The sequence below is a fragment of the Lepisosteus platostomus genome, chromosome 8 (assembly GCF_059453375.1).
Source record: "Lepisosteus platostomus isolate fLepPlt1 chromosome 8, fLepPlt1.hap1, whole genome shotgun sequence".
Lineage (NCBI taxonomy): Eukaryota > Metazoa > Chordata > Actinopteri > Semionotiformes > Lepisosteidae > Lepisosteus > Lepisosteus platostomus.
The window spans coordinates 3,730,185-3,742,572 of NC_142618.1; the positions used below are offsets into that span (position 1 = coordinate 3,730,185).

A 12,388-nucleotide genomic window follows, 5' to 3' on the forward strand; every position below is an offset into this window, starting at 1 on the left:
TATTTACATCAACAAGTTTCAGACGCTCGCTGTTCTCCAGTTTCACCCTGGTGAAACTTCAATTAAAACTGCTCCGCCAACAAAGCAAAACCTTGAATTCGACCACCTCAGACATTACATGGGACCCAAGCGCCACATACAAAAACCTGAAATAAAAGCCCAATTAAAAAGCCAGAAAAGGTCTGCCCATATGTGTAAAGTGTGCTCAGTACCACTGAGTTACAGTTCATATGAAATAACATGTGGTGTTTCAAAGACATGTTTGCTTTTCAAAAATCTGCCAAGATATACTAAATGGAGGTTTGGTGTGAACCTATTTAAACTAATTTATCACCACATTTGTGTTTCAGCACTCAAGAAGAAAAAACAAGCAGCAGGAGGGAGAAGAGGAAAGCAAAGCAGGCAAGTGCTGCAGCAGGACTTCACTTCTCTATTAGGATAAAGGTTTCTGATGAGAGAAAATCCGAACGGCTAGGGCCAGCAGTCTACAGCGATCAAATTCAGGTGCAAACAGATTTCAAAAGGAATCACCTCTCAAATCTTTCTTTTTGAGAAAAGGATTGTAGCTGAATATACATTCCTAATTATAGTGTTCCTTCTTGTTCACTTCACAATTTCAGGGCAAAATTAAGTTAAGTACTTACAATAAAATTATTTTAAAAGCAGCTTTATTTCTGCCACAGAAAACGAAAAATCAGAAGCAGCCTCCTCTATAAAAGCTGGCTTGAAATGCAGAGTTAGAGGTCAGATGCAGCTCCACAGGTCAGTATGGGGAATTTAGAAGAATTCAATTTGGAAACATTGAATTGAAATATTTTTATCACAATTTATGAACATGCTACCATTTCTCCATGCAAAGATGCTAAAAGTTTCTTAAAAACAATACGAGTTAGCTGATGGGACAGCACGAAACCTGCTATATTCGCCACAGGGGTGTGGGTTGAAAAAAGCAGCAAAGCAGGCACTGTAGAGGTAACCACTGAGGAAATTATACAAATACAAACAAGAAAAAAAAGAAAAACACAGAAAAAGACTTTTTTCTTTTTTTATTTCTTCAATGTTAAATACCATGGGACAGGATTGTAAGAATGGACAGCTTTTTTTCAGTCAACATTTGCCTCACAAGGGATATATATATATATTTTGTGGCAAGAAAAAAATATTAATAAAAGTCTGCATTGCTATCAGCAGGGACAGGAAAGGAATGAGAAATTTACAAGATAGGAGGCACCGATTTCCCCAGCAGACCTCTTGACATTCCGAAAGAAAGGAGGATTACGAATCGGACTAACAAATTTAATTTCAAGAGGCAATCCAGCAACAGGTAGCAAAATTTGTCATTTTTAAAAGGATTAAAATAACATTTACAAGACACTTAACATTCCATTCAACTCTTATTAAAACCACAGAGAGAAAGAGAGAACAATTCTTTACGAGTTTTCATCAAGGGCTTCTATGCAGTACCTTGACACGCCTGCTATGATGTTCTGATCATGTAGAACTTGTTTAACCCCCACCCCCTCCCCTCCTGAAGAACTGAAAACAAAAAAGGAACATCTGGTGTTTTTCTTTAGTGTGTGTGTACTAACCGTGTGAGAGATTGTTAAAGGCAAGGCCTGCTGATGATGCTGTACACAAACATGGTCACCGTGGGCCATACTACCAATGATATGGCAGGTCGACGAAAAGACATTTCCAGGCCTGAAGGAGCACGTCTGCATGCTTCTCCCTCTACAAGATGAACTTCCCTAGGAAGAATCCGATGAAGATGGCTGCGATTACAACGAGGAGAGAGGGAAGAGAGTTGGACCCGTGGTCTCTACCCATAACTCCTCCTGGGTTTGATACTATGTTGTCTGATCGAGCGACCTTCCTCATTCTCAAGCCTTCATCCTGCAAGAATGAAAACAACAAACACTCAGAAACTCAGAGGCGCTTCGTCCTTTACCACTAAGACTCCGTTTCTATGCTTAGGTACCTTGATCTTTCCCTGTTAACGCCCAGCATTCGCTGTTTGATCTAGACTCTGCATTACCTGCCTGTTTTACATTCATTTAAGCTAAGTAATCTCAGTGCAGGGGTTTTGTTTAAAAAAAAGACCTGAGCAAATCCCTCTAATGAAAAAGACTATAAATAAGCCAGTGACTCTGGTGGGTGTTCAGAACAAAGCACAGACTCTCACTAACTGGAGATGAGTTTAAACAATATAAGAATTAAATCACATTCAGGTATGATTTCTCCAAAAATCAAATGTAGCTGCAATAATATTTGTAAATGTATAAAGAGAGGGTTGTATGCGTAGCTCATAGGACAAATGCTGACCTTAACATTAACACCGTCACTGAGAAAGCTTTATAAAATTGATGTCACAGCTTAATAATATCAACATAATGTAAACTGCATCCTTAAAGTTCTGAAAGCAGTATATGCAGGTTTCACAAAATATAACACTTCAAAGCTGTAGTCTCATTTACTGTTAATTGAAATAATTCGGGGTGTTTTAGGAAAGATCCCAGCACTCTGGAATCTGGAGATTGCATGAAGCTTGAATGCCAGTGCAGTAACACCTTCTCTCTTTCCTGCCAGCAACATCCCAGAGCACGTGAGCCTCTCTCTCACTGCTGTGGTGTGATTAAACCAGAAGAAACGGTGTGCCTTGCATGCCTCCTATACATGCAAATCATCACTGACAATACGACCTCATGTTTCACACCATGTGTGCTTCTGCCAACAGTGTGAAAAATGCCTCAGACAGGCTTATTGGACAGCACTGCACAACTAATAACATGTGAAAATGTGGTGTGTTCTTGAAGCTTTGGATTCAATGACCACAGAAGAGTTTGGAAAAATTCCACGGCACCACCAGAGGGCGCTCTTGAGAACTTCTGTAGTTAGCCTGCTGCAGGCCAACTGAACAAGGAGGCAAAAGAAAAACCACAGGACTGGCTGAAAGTAGAATAAAAAACAGCAGTGCTTTGCTTGAACGAGGCTTAAACAATTGAGTTATAACTCATTCACAAAACACTATGGAAAAGCATATAACAACATACATAGTTTTTACAACAACCTCTGCAAATAAGATCGCAGATTCATGATGATTCTCAACAGTTTATAATGACAAATTATCAGTCAAAAGCTAACAGCAGAGCTGCAGAGAGAGAAGTCAGAGGAAAATGATGGGATACCATGAAGGACTTAAGAGCTGACAAGGACTTTCTGCAGGTGCTGTTCAGTGACAATGGTCCTGCTGTGTACTGTATATGAAATCTTATTTAGCTATGTGGTGTTTAAGCATGTTGCTTTATCGTGCTGTGTAGTATTTATAAAGGAGTTATGATGGTATTTTTTAGCCTCATTCAAATAAAGTATTCCCAACAAACTTGCACAGAATTCTTATTTTCAGAACTCAATGCCGAATACAATACTAAACCTAACATCTATTAGAAGGTGATGTTTGGAGATCTTTTATGTCAAATGGAGAGGGGTATTTTGTTTATGAAACACACAATTAGCAAGAATACTCAAAACAAAGCGTTTCAATAATGTTACAGGCAGAAGAATCAACAGATCAATGAAAGCTATCGAATATAGCTAGTAAATACAGAAGATAAAACAACACCTGAAGCACCTTCTTATTCTAAAATACTTAACAAATGATCCAATTACCTTAAGTTGCCGGTTTTCATCTGCGAATTTCATCACCTCGGACTGGAGTCTCTTGCACTCTTCCATGAGTTTCCTCATCTCTGTGTCATCCAAAGACGCGCTGCTGGGCTTTGGCACAGAGGAGCCATCTTGTTTAGATGCATTAAGGACTGGAGCAGCTTTGTTTGAATCAATGTCATTCTGTAAACCAGGAAAATCTGCTCAGAAAATTCTCTTAACACACCACATGCCTCGATGTTTTTCTAAATATTTAATGGAAAACAGAAATCAAAAGAAATGTACAGGTAACAAATCACACACTTCATTAATTTTGTTCACAAACTCACAAGCAACATTTTATTAACCCGTCACATCAGTGATTTATCTAAATTAGACATTAGGGAAAAAGCAGAAACGTTCTGTAGCTCTTCTGTAGAACATCAGTCTTTTACATTTGTCTATGACTTAAATATCCTTATAAGCTTAAATAATTTATAAATACTGTATAAGAACTCAAATGTAAACATTTGTAAAACAACGAAGAGATGACCATATTTAGGAAAATGCCAATACGTTAAAAACAGAAAGGAAAAGGGAAAATCACACCCATGTCTATAGCAGGCCCTTTCTGACCACCACTCCTTCTTGCAAGTTAGGAGCAAGTAAGGGTTAAGCCTTTACTGTAAAGCAAAAAGGAAAAAAACATTTTGACTGGGGACCCCTTTTCACACATCACAAGTCAGCTCTTAAACAGCTGAAACACGTAGTTTATTCTTTCTTACTTTACTTTTCAGCATGGAATAAACCAAGCATTTGATCTGTGCCTCTCTTCACCAGGACAGACAAGGTGGAAAGTGTCGTTGTTATGTGGGAATGTCAAACTGTTACTGTTACGTGTCAACCTACGTAAGCAAACAGTTGGACCTTAACGTGCGCTGAAATACATTTCCACTGAAAAGCCCATCATGATCAATTCATGATCCTATCTTGAATATGGAAACATTTGAAGATCATGAATGTTAAAAAAATCCCAATCACACTGGAAGTACAGGTTTAATGAAATGAGGATGAAGTACCATAAAGGTTAGAACAATGGGCAGCCAGTGTCTGAGGAAGTATGCGTAAGGGCGAGTGGTGAAGAGGCTGACCCGAGGCTCCAGGACAGAACTGCACACCTGCTGAGCATTTAGGAGCTTTCCTATCACCCTGTCCCTAAACAGCCACCGTGGAACAAACCTGCATCCTTCTCACTTTGACCTCAGAGCTGGGGGCCAACAGAAATCCCTGCAGGTCACTCCTGTTGCTAACACTGCCGGGGGTGAGGAGGTGCCTGACGCTCAATGGGGTGCGAAACTCGTGAGCACCCCCTGGTGTTGGGGCGGCCCTTGGTGGCCGGTGAGCTCCACTGTCTGAATTGAACTTACTGGCCTTGGAGGACTTTAAGGGGGTCACTAACCCACTGGCTAATGACCTCTGCTCTCCAGTGTTACTGTGCTATTTAGAAGAAACAAGCAGCATGCATAAGACCGATGTGAAAACAAGCAAGGCGAAAAAGTTACAAAACAAGGCAGGTGATATATAGTCAGACATGCACTTAAGAATACATCTAGAAACCTGTCTAAGAACTGACTTACTAATAGGCTGTCAATACTAAACAGTACGTGTCAATATATGAAACAGTACGTTGCATTTGGGAAACTGTGCTTCAATGATGTGCTTCATAACTTCATGAAATTGAATCCCACAGCCAAGATTAACAGATGATTCATTTCCCGGGTTTGGCGTATTAAACACCACCCACCCCTCACCACCCAATCAGAAAGAAAACCCACACACGTTATTATTTGAAGGTCTGATGCTATTTGTCTTGCATCTCGACAGGCTATAATAAATCAAAAGTTCTCTCCATAACATTCCACTCACCACTTTATCGTTTTCAGAAGGCAGTTCAAAGATGCACCTCAGTTTGGAGTCCATGAGATCATCAGGTTTTGCATCTTTCCACTACAGGGATTAGAAGTCAGCATGTTATTCATCACCCCAGATTCGACACAGCAGATCGTGTCGATCACGTGCCCAACATCTGACAAAATATCAACACTTCTTGCAAACCCATTAAAATAAAACAACACAAGCAAAACTTTCTTACACAGTTTTAAAACACTGAAAGAATACCTGAGCATTAAAAATAGCACTTTATTTGATGTCCTTAATTGTTAGTATAACAAAATACCAGTGGTGTATGTTACATATATATTTGTAGTTTCAAGCTTCAGGTTAGTCTGGGTTGTTGTCCACAAATGTAAAAGTCCTGTTTCCAACTTGGCATGCAGGAAAGGCTGAGAAACACAGGAGCACTCGGAAACGGTGTGAACCTCCTTCAGTTGATTCTCTCTCCTCAGTGCTTCTGGAAACTCAGACATCATTTCACCCAGCAGTCCCTGTATTTAATCAGCAGCTCGGCCCTGTCATGACCAGAGCGGGCAGACTTTCACAGAAGGCTTTCATCTCCTCTTAGCTCTTACCTGCCCAGTTCCACTCCTTATTGGCTTAACAGGACCAGTCTAACAGCTTTCTCTAGCTAACCGGCCAGCATCTTAAAGAGGGTTATGAGCAAGAGCTCCCCAGGACGGACTGGACAGATCTGCACTACGAAACGTGCCAGTGGAAATCCAGGCTCTAGCAGGTTTAACGCAACTTTGAATGGGTTAAATTACAGATAAAAGACAATTCTACAGCCGTATTCTGAATCTGGAACTCAACGTATTTTCACTCCTTTGTTTAAAAATCTAGAATTACTTTTTTAAATTGTAATTTTTTCTTCCAATATAAGAAATGTGCATTTTTCTTGCCTTTCTATAAGTGCTTTCATTGACTTAAATGTAAATATAATGGCCACATAGGAAGATTTGTAACGCAGCAGGAGCGGTAGGAACTGCAGCTTGACGTGCATTTGCTGCCCTCTGGTGTTAGAAACCACCTCCACAAAATCCATTGTATCACTTCACTGTACCTTTCCAAACAGAGCCACAACAACTTTATACCATTAACCATACCTCCTGATACAATTAAAACTACAAAACGACACATCCATCTACCTACAGGAATTTATGGGTTTTATTCCCGTTAAGTTCCTCATACTGAGCAATTCCATTTCAATTTTCTATTGGGGGCATATTCTACATTTGTTTTCAGTGTTGACTGGGGCTTGTAATTGGCATTATCCCCATTCTAGGGGCAGCAGGAGTCTTAGAACTCCCCCCAGAGAGTTCTCCCCAGCCTGTACTGCGCTTGTGCAGAAGGTGGAGAAAAATGCTCCTTGCGGGCGTGTTGTCAGCCACTCCTCACCTGCGTGTTCATGAGCTGACCCCCTAGGAATAGCTGCTAAGTCACAAACGAGGGTCAGCACACTGAGGAGCGACGGCTTGATTTACATGCCTGCGCTGTTGAAAAGGAGCACACTGGAAAGACGGTATTGTGTTACCAAGTGCAGAAACGTGCCAACCAAGTGTCTAATCAAGCAGATAAATTAAAGGCATCATTTCTCACTGGTGGTTTAGATCGAATGGAATGAAAACCAGCAGACAAGTTTCTCCCTGTGGGCCGGGGGTGGGGAACCACCGACCACTCGATGACACAGGGTGTGTCACCAGAATGTACAACAGGCGCTACACCCTATAAAGGCAGCTTGTACTGGGTGTATAAGCATGTAGAAGTTTGCCAGCTCTGTAAATCTCAATTGTTTTACTGTTTCCAGATGGAGATCAATATATCCTGCAGTTTACAGCAACAATAATAATGGCAATCGCTTGAAAATTAAACTAAAGCAGCAAGACCACAGAAGACAGGGTTTACCTATTAATATTAACAGCCTTAATGAATGTAGTGAAGTATCAGTTTTGAAACACTTCAGAAAACAACTATTTAAACGATGCAGGTATAAATGTGATCTGAGTGGTAGAATTTAAAAATGTTGCAACAGAGACAGCGCCGGTTTCTTTTCTGTACTCATCGATCCCTCCCGAGTCAGGTGTGACAACACATCTGCTTCCGATTTCACAGGGGTGCAGCGGTGAGGCGCACACATCTGCTAGTGGTAATCACACTCCGACAGTGCCAACCAGCTCAGCAGCACTCCAGGAAGGTAGGTGAACAGCACTTTAATTTTACCAGTTAACCAAAAGAGATGCAGGTGAAACAAAATGTAAGTGTGACTGCGACTCGCTGGGAGTTATTTTCCACATTGCAATGCCCTGCTTCTCAGTTTATAAAGCATCAAACCTGATCCTGATCAGGTTCCCTTTCATTTGCTTTTCTTTGTGCTAACTGGCATAATGAAAACCCTGTAGCTACTCAGCAATGTTATGGGCATTCGCGGTTCATCAATCCAAAGTCCATCAGCGTAGCCGACTGAGACGAGTCCCACAATCAACAGCTGCTACTGCAAATAAAGGGAAAGACATGCTTACCACTGCCTCCAGGTCTGAAACATTAGGTGGTGCGAAGATTGTCTGTACCATAAATTTGTGTTTACTCTTCTCATTGGGGTCATAGTCAAAAGGCTGTAACATTACTGCAAAAGACAGCAGAGAACAACTATGTAAGACTTAAAAACCCCAAAAGCCCACCACCTCACATCTACCGTTTTGTATTAAATCAAAAAGACATTAGTAGGATAAGCAGAAACGTTCCACAGTTATTTTGCCAATACTGACATGGCTCCTGATAACAGCACAACTATAGATGTCCAAGAGCAAATATTCTATGAGCAACTCTAATATTAGAAATGTAACCAATAGACCGAAATCATGAGGACCTGTAATGATGATCTCACCACTTAAAAGAAATGCCAAATATAAATACAATCAACAATGTAAGATTACTTTAAATGTTTACATTTAATTCCTCAGGTATTCCTCAACTAGGGCAACAGATACACCCTATGGCGTGTAAAACTGCTAATTAATCGGGCATGAAGTTCCATTAAGAAATAATGTAAATACTGGGGGATGTTCATTTCTAAGCCGATTGGTACATTTAGAAATTTTACTGGCTTTATTGTGATTGTATTTGGTTACTGCTTTTATTTTATTTTTTTTGCTTTTTATGCATATTTCATGTTAAAGGAAAAGACGTGCAGGTCTGTGTGCCGAGACGGAAGAGGACAAAGGCGGCAGGATGAGGAAAGGGCCAAGAGCAGACGGATTTCAAGGACACACGTTTGAACTTTTAACTAATTTCAACTAACAGTTTGCAACGCCTCTCTGCTCAGGCGAGATCGCGTCTTTGCTGCTTGGTCTGGTACCGCCGTGTCACAGCCAGGCTGGACTCCGAGCCCCTTCCCTTCCCGAGTCACCTATCCCCACCGCCAGCTCCTCCTCGCCTCCGGCCCTCTCCCCTCGACCCACAGGGCCTCGCGGCTCGATCGCCTCGCCTGCTCCACAAGGCAGGAACTGCGTTTGACTGAGAGCGTCGTTCGGGGACTGGCCCCGTTTCTCGCGCTGTGTCACACGGAATTCGTATTGGCTGGAACCATGTAAGTGGAGGACTAAAAAAAAGGCGCTGTCCAGACGAGACCTAAAACCGAGGTCCTGACTCTCTGTGGTCATTAAAAATCCCAGGACGTTTCTCGAAAAGAGTAGGGGTGTAACCCCTGTGTCCTGGCCAAATTTCCCCCCTGGCCTTTTACAGTCATGGCCTCCTAATAACCCCCATCTACTGGTTTCATCCCTCTGCTCTCCTCCCCACTGAGAGCTGGTGTGTGGGGAGCGGACTGGTGCATCGTGCAGGTGGGACAGCACAGAGGAAGCGCTTTGGGTGGAGTTTCCAGGAAAGAGCTATATAAGTGTAAGTGTGTGTACAGAATACCAGTATGGCCACGTTTTAAAATAATGCCACATTTATTTTCCTGTCCACAGAAGTACGCATAGGCTCCAGATTCCAATGCAAAGCTCAGCAAAGCCAAAAGGAGTTCCTTACCCGAGACAGTTACACTGGACCCAGGCTCGATGACACCACTGTTTGGTCGTACACAGTATCTGCGTGGGGCTGTCGTCTTCACTTTGAAACATACTTTTCTCTCTGAGGGGTTCTTCAGCTTTAGGTTTGTAGTGACTACATCTGTGAATGGACCTGTGGAGGAAAAGTACATCGAAGTTCAGCACAGCAAGTAAACAGCTTCAGGCAGTACTCAGCATGCCCAATTATTTGATTGGCTGACAATCATTTTCAAGAGAGAGCAAAGAACTGACCAAGTAATCAAGCAGAAAAGAAGAAGAATGTTTCAGTCTGTGTATATGGACGCCATCTGCTGGACACAAACCAACAACAATTTCTCCAGACGCATCTTTAGAAAGAACAGAGGAGATTGAACGGTTTCATATAGCTGCATGTAGTGCCTCCTTTGGAAGTCACACTAACTTTACATTCCAAAACAAAAGGAAACCTTTAATATAATTTTTAAAACGTTTAATTTATAATGTCATTTTTCCTTTTGGCCTTTTATTTCCTTTAAGTATTCTGATGGCAATTTCCATAGCAACGCCCAGGGTGGTCTGTAACTTTGTGATACGAAACAAACTTTACAAAAACTGATACACTTTCATGTCTTAGTTCCCTTTGTCCCTAATCAATCAAACCACAGAGGGCAGAAATTTGCTCAATCTGAGGTTCACGTATTTGCAGGCATAACTGCTGTTGCCTACACAGAGAGTAACATCAATTTGTTTTTGTGAAGAAAGATATTATTTAGGCCCAATCTATCAATGTATTCCTGCAATCTGTACTTTCTCTGTTGCCCACAACAGCGTTACAGGTGGAGTTATGGTATCTATGGCACAGAATACCATTACCTTATCATTACATCAGAGGGGACAAGTAATTTATAAACTGTTGAGCTGTTAACTCACCACTTCAGTCGGTAAAGGTTTTCTCTTACAGCTCTTTCAGAAAACTCACCCACAGAGGCTATGAGGGTTACTGAATATTTCACGTTTAAGTGAAAACAAAGGGCTAAATGATTCATTCTTGTATACCAGGAGATGAGCACAGCGTCTGAGGAAACCTGGCTGGAGAGGCCCCGAGACACTGGGAGAGGGGACAAGAGCAATGCCCCAGACATTATTCATCAGTATTTTAAAAGACGTTCAAGATTGTAAGTTTTAAAGACTCTGAAGACTACAGTACTGCTGCCTCTCTGCCTTAACAAGCCAGAGTCGCACCATGGAGTCGTAGAGGAAGGCTGCTTAGATCTGGAACAGCCTCCAGGAAAACGACTTCCGAGAGCTGCAGGTAACATGCCCCTAGTCCAGGGGGGTGGGCTGACCCAGGCAGAAGTCGAGAAGCTGGACGATCTAGGTTCTAGGAAACAGAAACTAGAACTCGGCACCGGGGATTCTGAGGGGAGCTGGGACCTAGTTAAAATAACTTTAATGTATCTACCCTGCATGTCTCTGGGAGGACATTTTAATAGGCAGCCCCTTGCAATGCACTCATTTTCTAGTTCCCTCTGTAGAAGATTTTTAAAACAGCCGACCATCCTCCCTCAGTGACCACCATTGGATCCTTTAGAATTGTTTAGAATCCCCCAAAACTAAAAGCCCAATGCATTTTTGTGCAAGAAAAACTAAAGAACACCTTTATTAAGTGGGCGCGTTCAAGACTGAAAAAATGAAAACTTACATTCTCAAAAAAACAGTAAAGTACCAATGTATGATAGCGAGCACTCATTCATCGGGATGGTGTGTTATAAAACAGACTACAAGATAAATTCGGTCAAGTCAATGGTAAACAATTTATAAGGTTATAGGATTTGAGGCTCCTACCACTGTAATAACATCTTTTGAGAATCCCTTGGCATTTTATGTGCCTCTTGATGTGATTATACACAGGAACACAGGAAAAGGTTATAAACAATATCAGTCTGGTTGCCAATTATTCAGAAAATCCTGTCCAGCTGTCTCTAGAAGATGAATATTCTTTTTAATATCATTCCAAAGTGTGCTCCTTGTTTGTCACCTTTTTTTCTCAAATAACCTGTACTTCTTGCAATTTCTTTTGACGCATAACTCCCAGAGCAAGTCTTTTTAAAGTCACCGAAATTTTAGAAATTAATAAAAATGTTAAGGGAGGCAGCAAAGAAAAAACAAAAAACTGACTGCAACCTGCAGCAGTTCAGCCAGTTTCACTGTAGAGCACGACTAAAAAAAAAATAAAAATAAAACTTCAACCTGTGCTCTGCTCGTTACTTACAAGGCTGATTAGCCCGGACTTCCTTCAGAACACAGATCGCCATTGTGTCTCCCAGCGTGAGCGCCCTTTACAAACTGGCAGGGCCTTGTGATGCGACCTTGTGATAAATAAGTGGCCATTGAAACTGGCTGCCCGGAAAGAGGAAATGGGAAGAGGCCAGCCAGGCAGTAACTCGTGAGCTGCACAAGAAAGGCGTTACCAGGCAGGCTCACTGGCACGGCTGCTGGCTGCTTTCCGATTGCAAGTCTGAAGACATGAATGACGAGACAGCGTTTTCCCAACGAAGGCATTAAAACTGCCTGGTGTAGTAGGCACTGGCGGGAAGGCCACACCGACATGTAGCACCAGTATTCAGCATCACATCTCTTTTCTCATCTCGTCAACTTGTAGTCGTCATATAATTTGTTTACTTTTACTTCAGTAAAAATCAACAAAGGCTGCAAGATTAAACCGTTTATGAAAAATTGTCTTGAACCGTTTTTTTTTTTTAAAG

At 41.6% G+C, this 12,388-nt stretch overlaps 1 protein-coding gene across 2 annotated transcripts in view; it reads right to left on the bottom strand.

Moving 5' to 3' along the window:
• Positions 1–1,031: 1,031 nt before the first annotated feature.
• LOC148655518 (vesicle-associated membrane protein-associated protein A-like) overlaps positions 1,032–12,388 on the bottom strand; it is a 29,138-nt gene continuing 17,781 nt past the window's right edge. The window contains exons 2-7 of one of the 2 annotated variants that reach the window (XM_088642067.1): positions 9,625–9,777; positions 8,115–8,218; positions 5,569–5,649; positions 4,882–5,139; positions 3,667–3,846; positions 1,032–1,893 (exon numbers count right to left, since the gene is read on the bottom strand). In XM_088642067.1, the coding sequence (XP_088498193.1) occupies positions 1,732–1,893; positions 3,667–3,846; positions 4,882–5,139; positions 5,569–5,649; positions 8,115–8,218; positions 9,625–9,777 (938 nt within the window). In that variant the 3' untranslated portion in view covers positions 1,032–1,731. The remainder of the gene's footprint in view (positions 1,894–3,666; positions 3,847–4,881; positions 5,140–5,568; positions 5,650–8,114; positions 8,219–9,624; positions 9,778–12,388) is intronic. The other variant, XM_088642068.1, reaches the window with a different exon arrangement.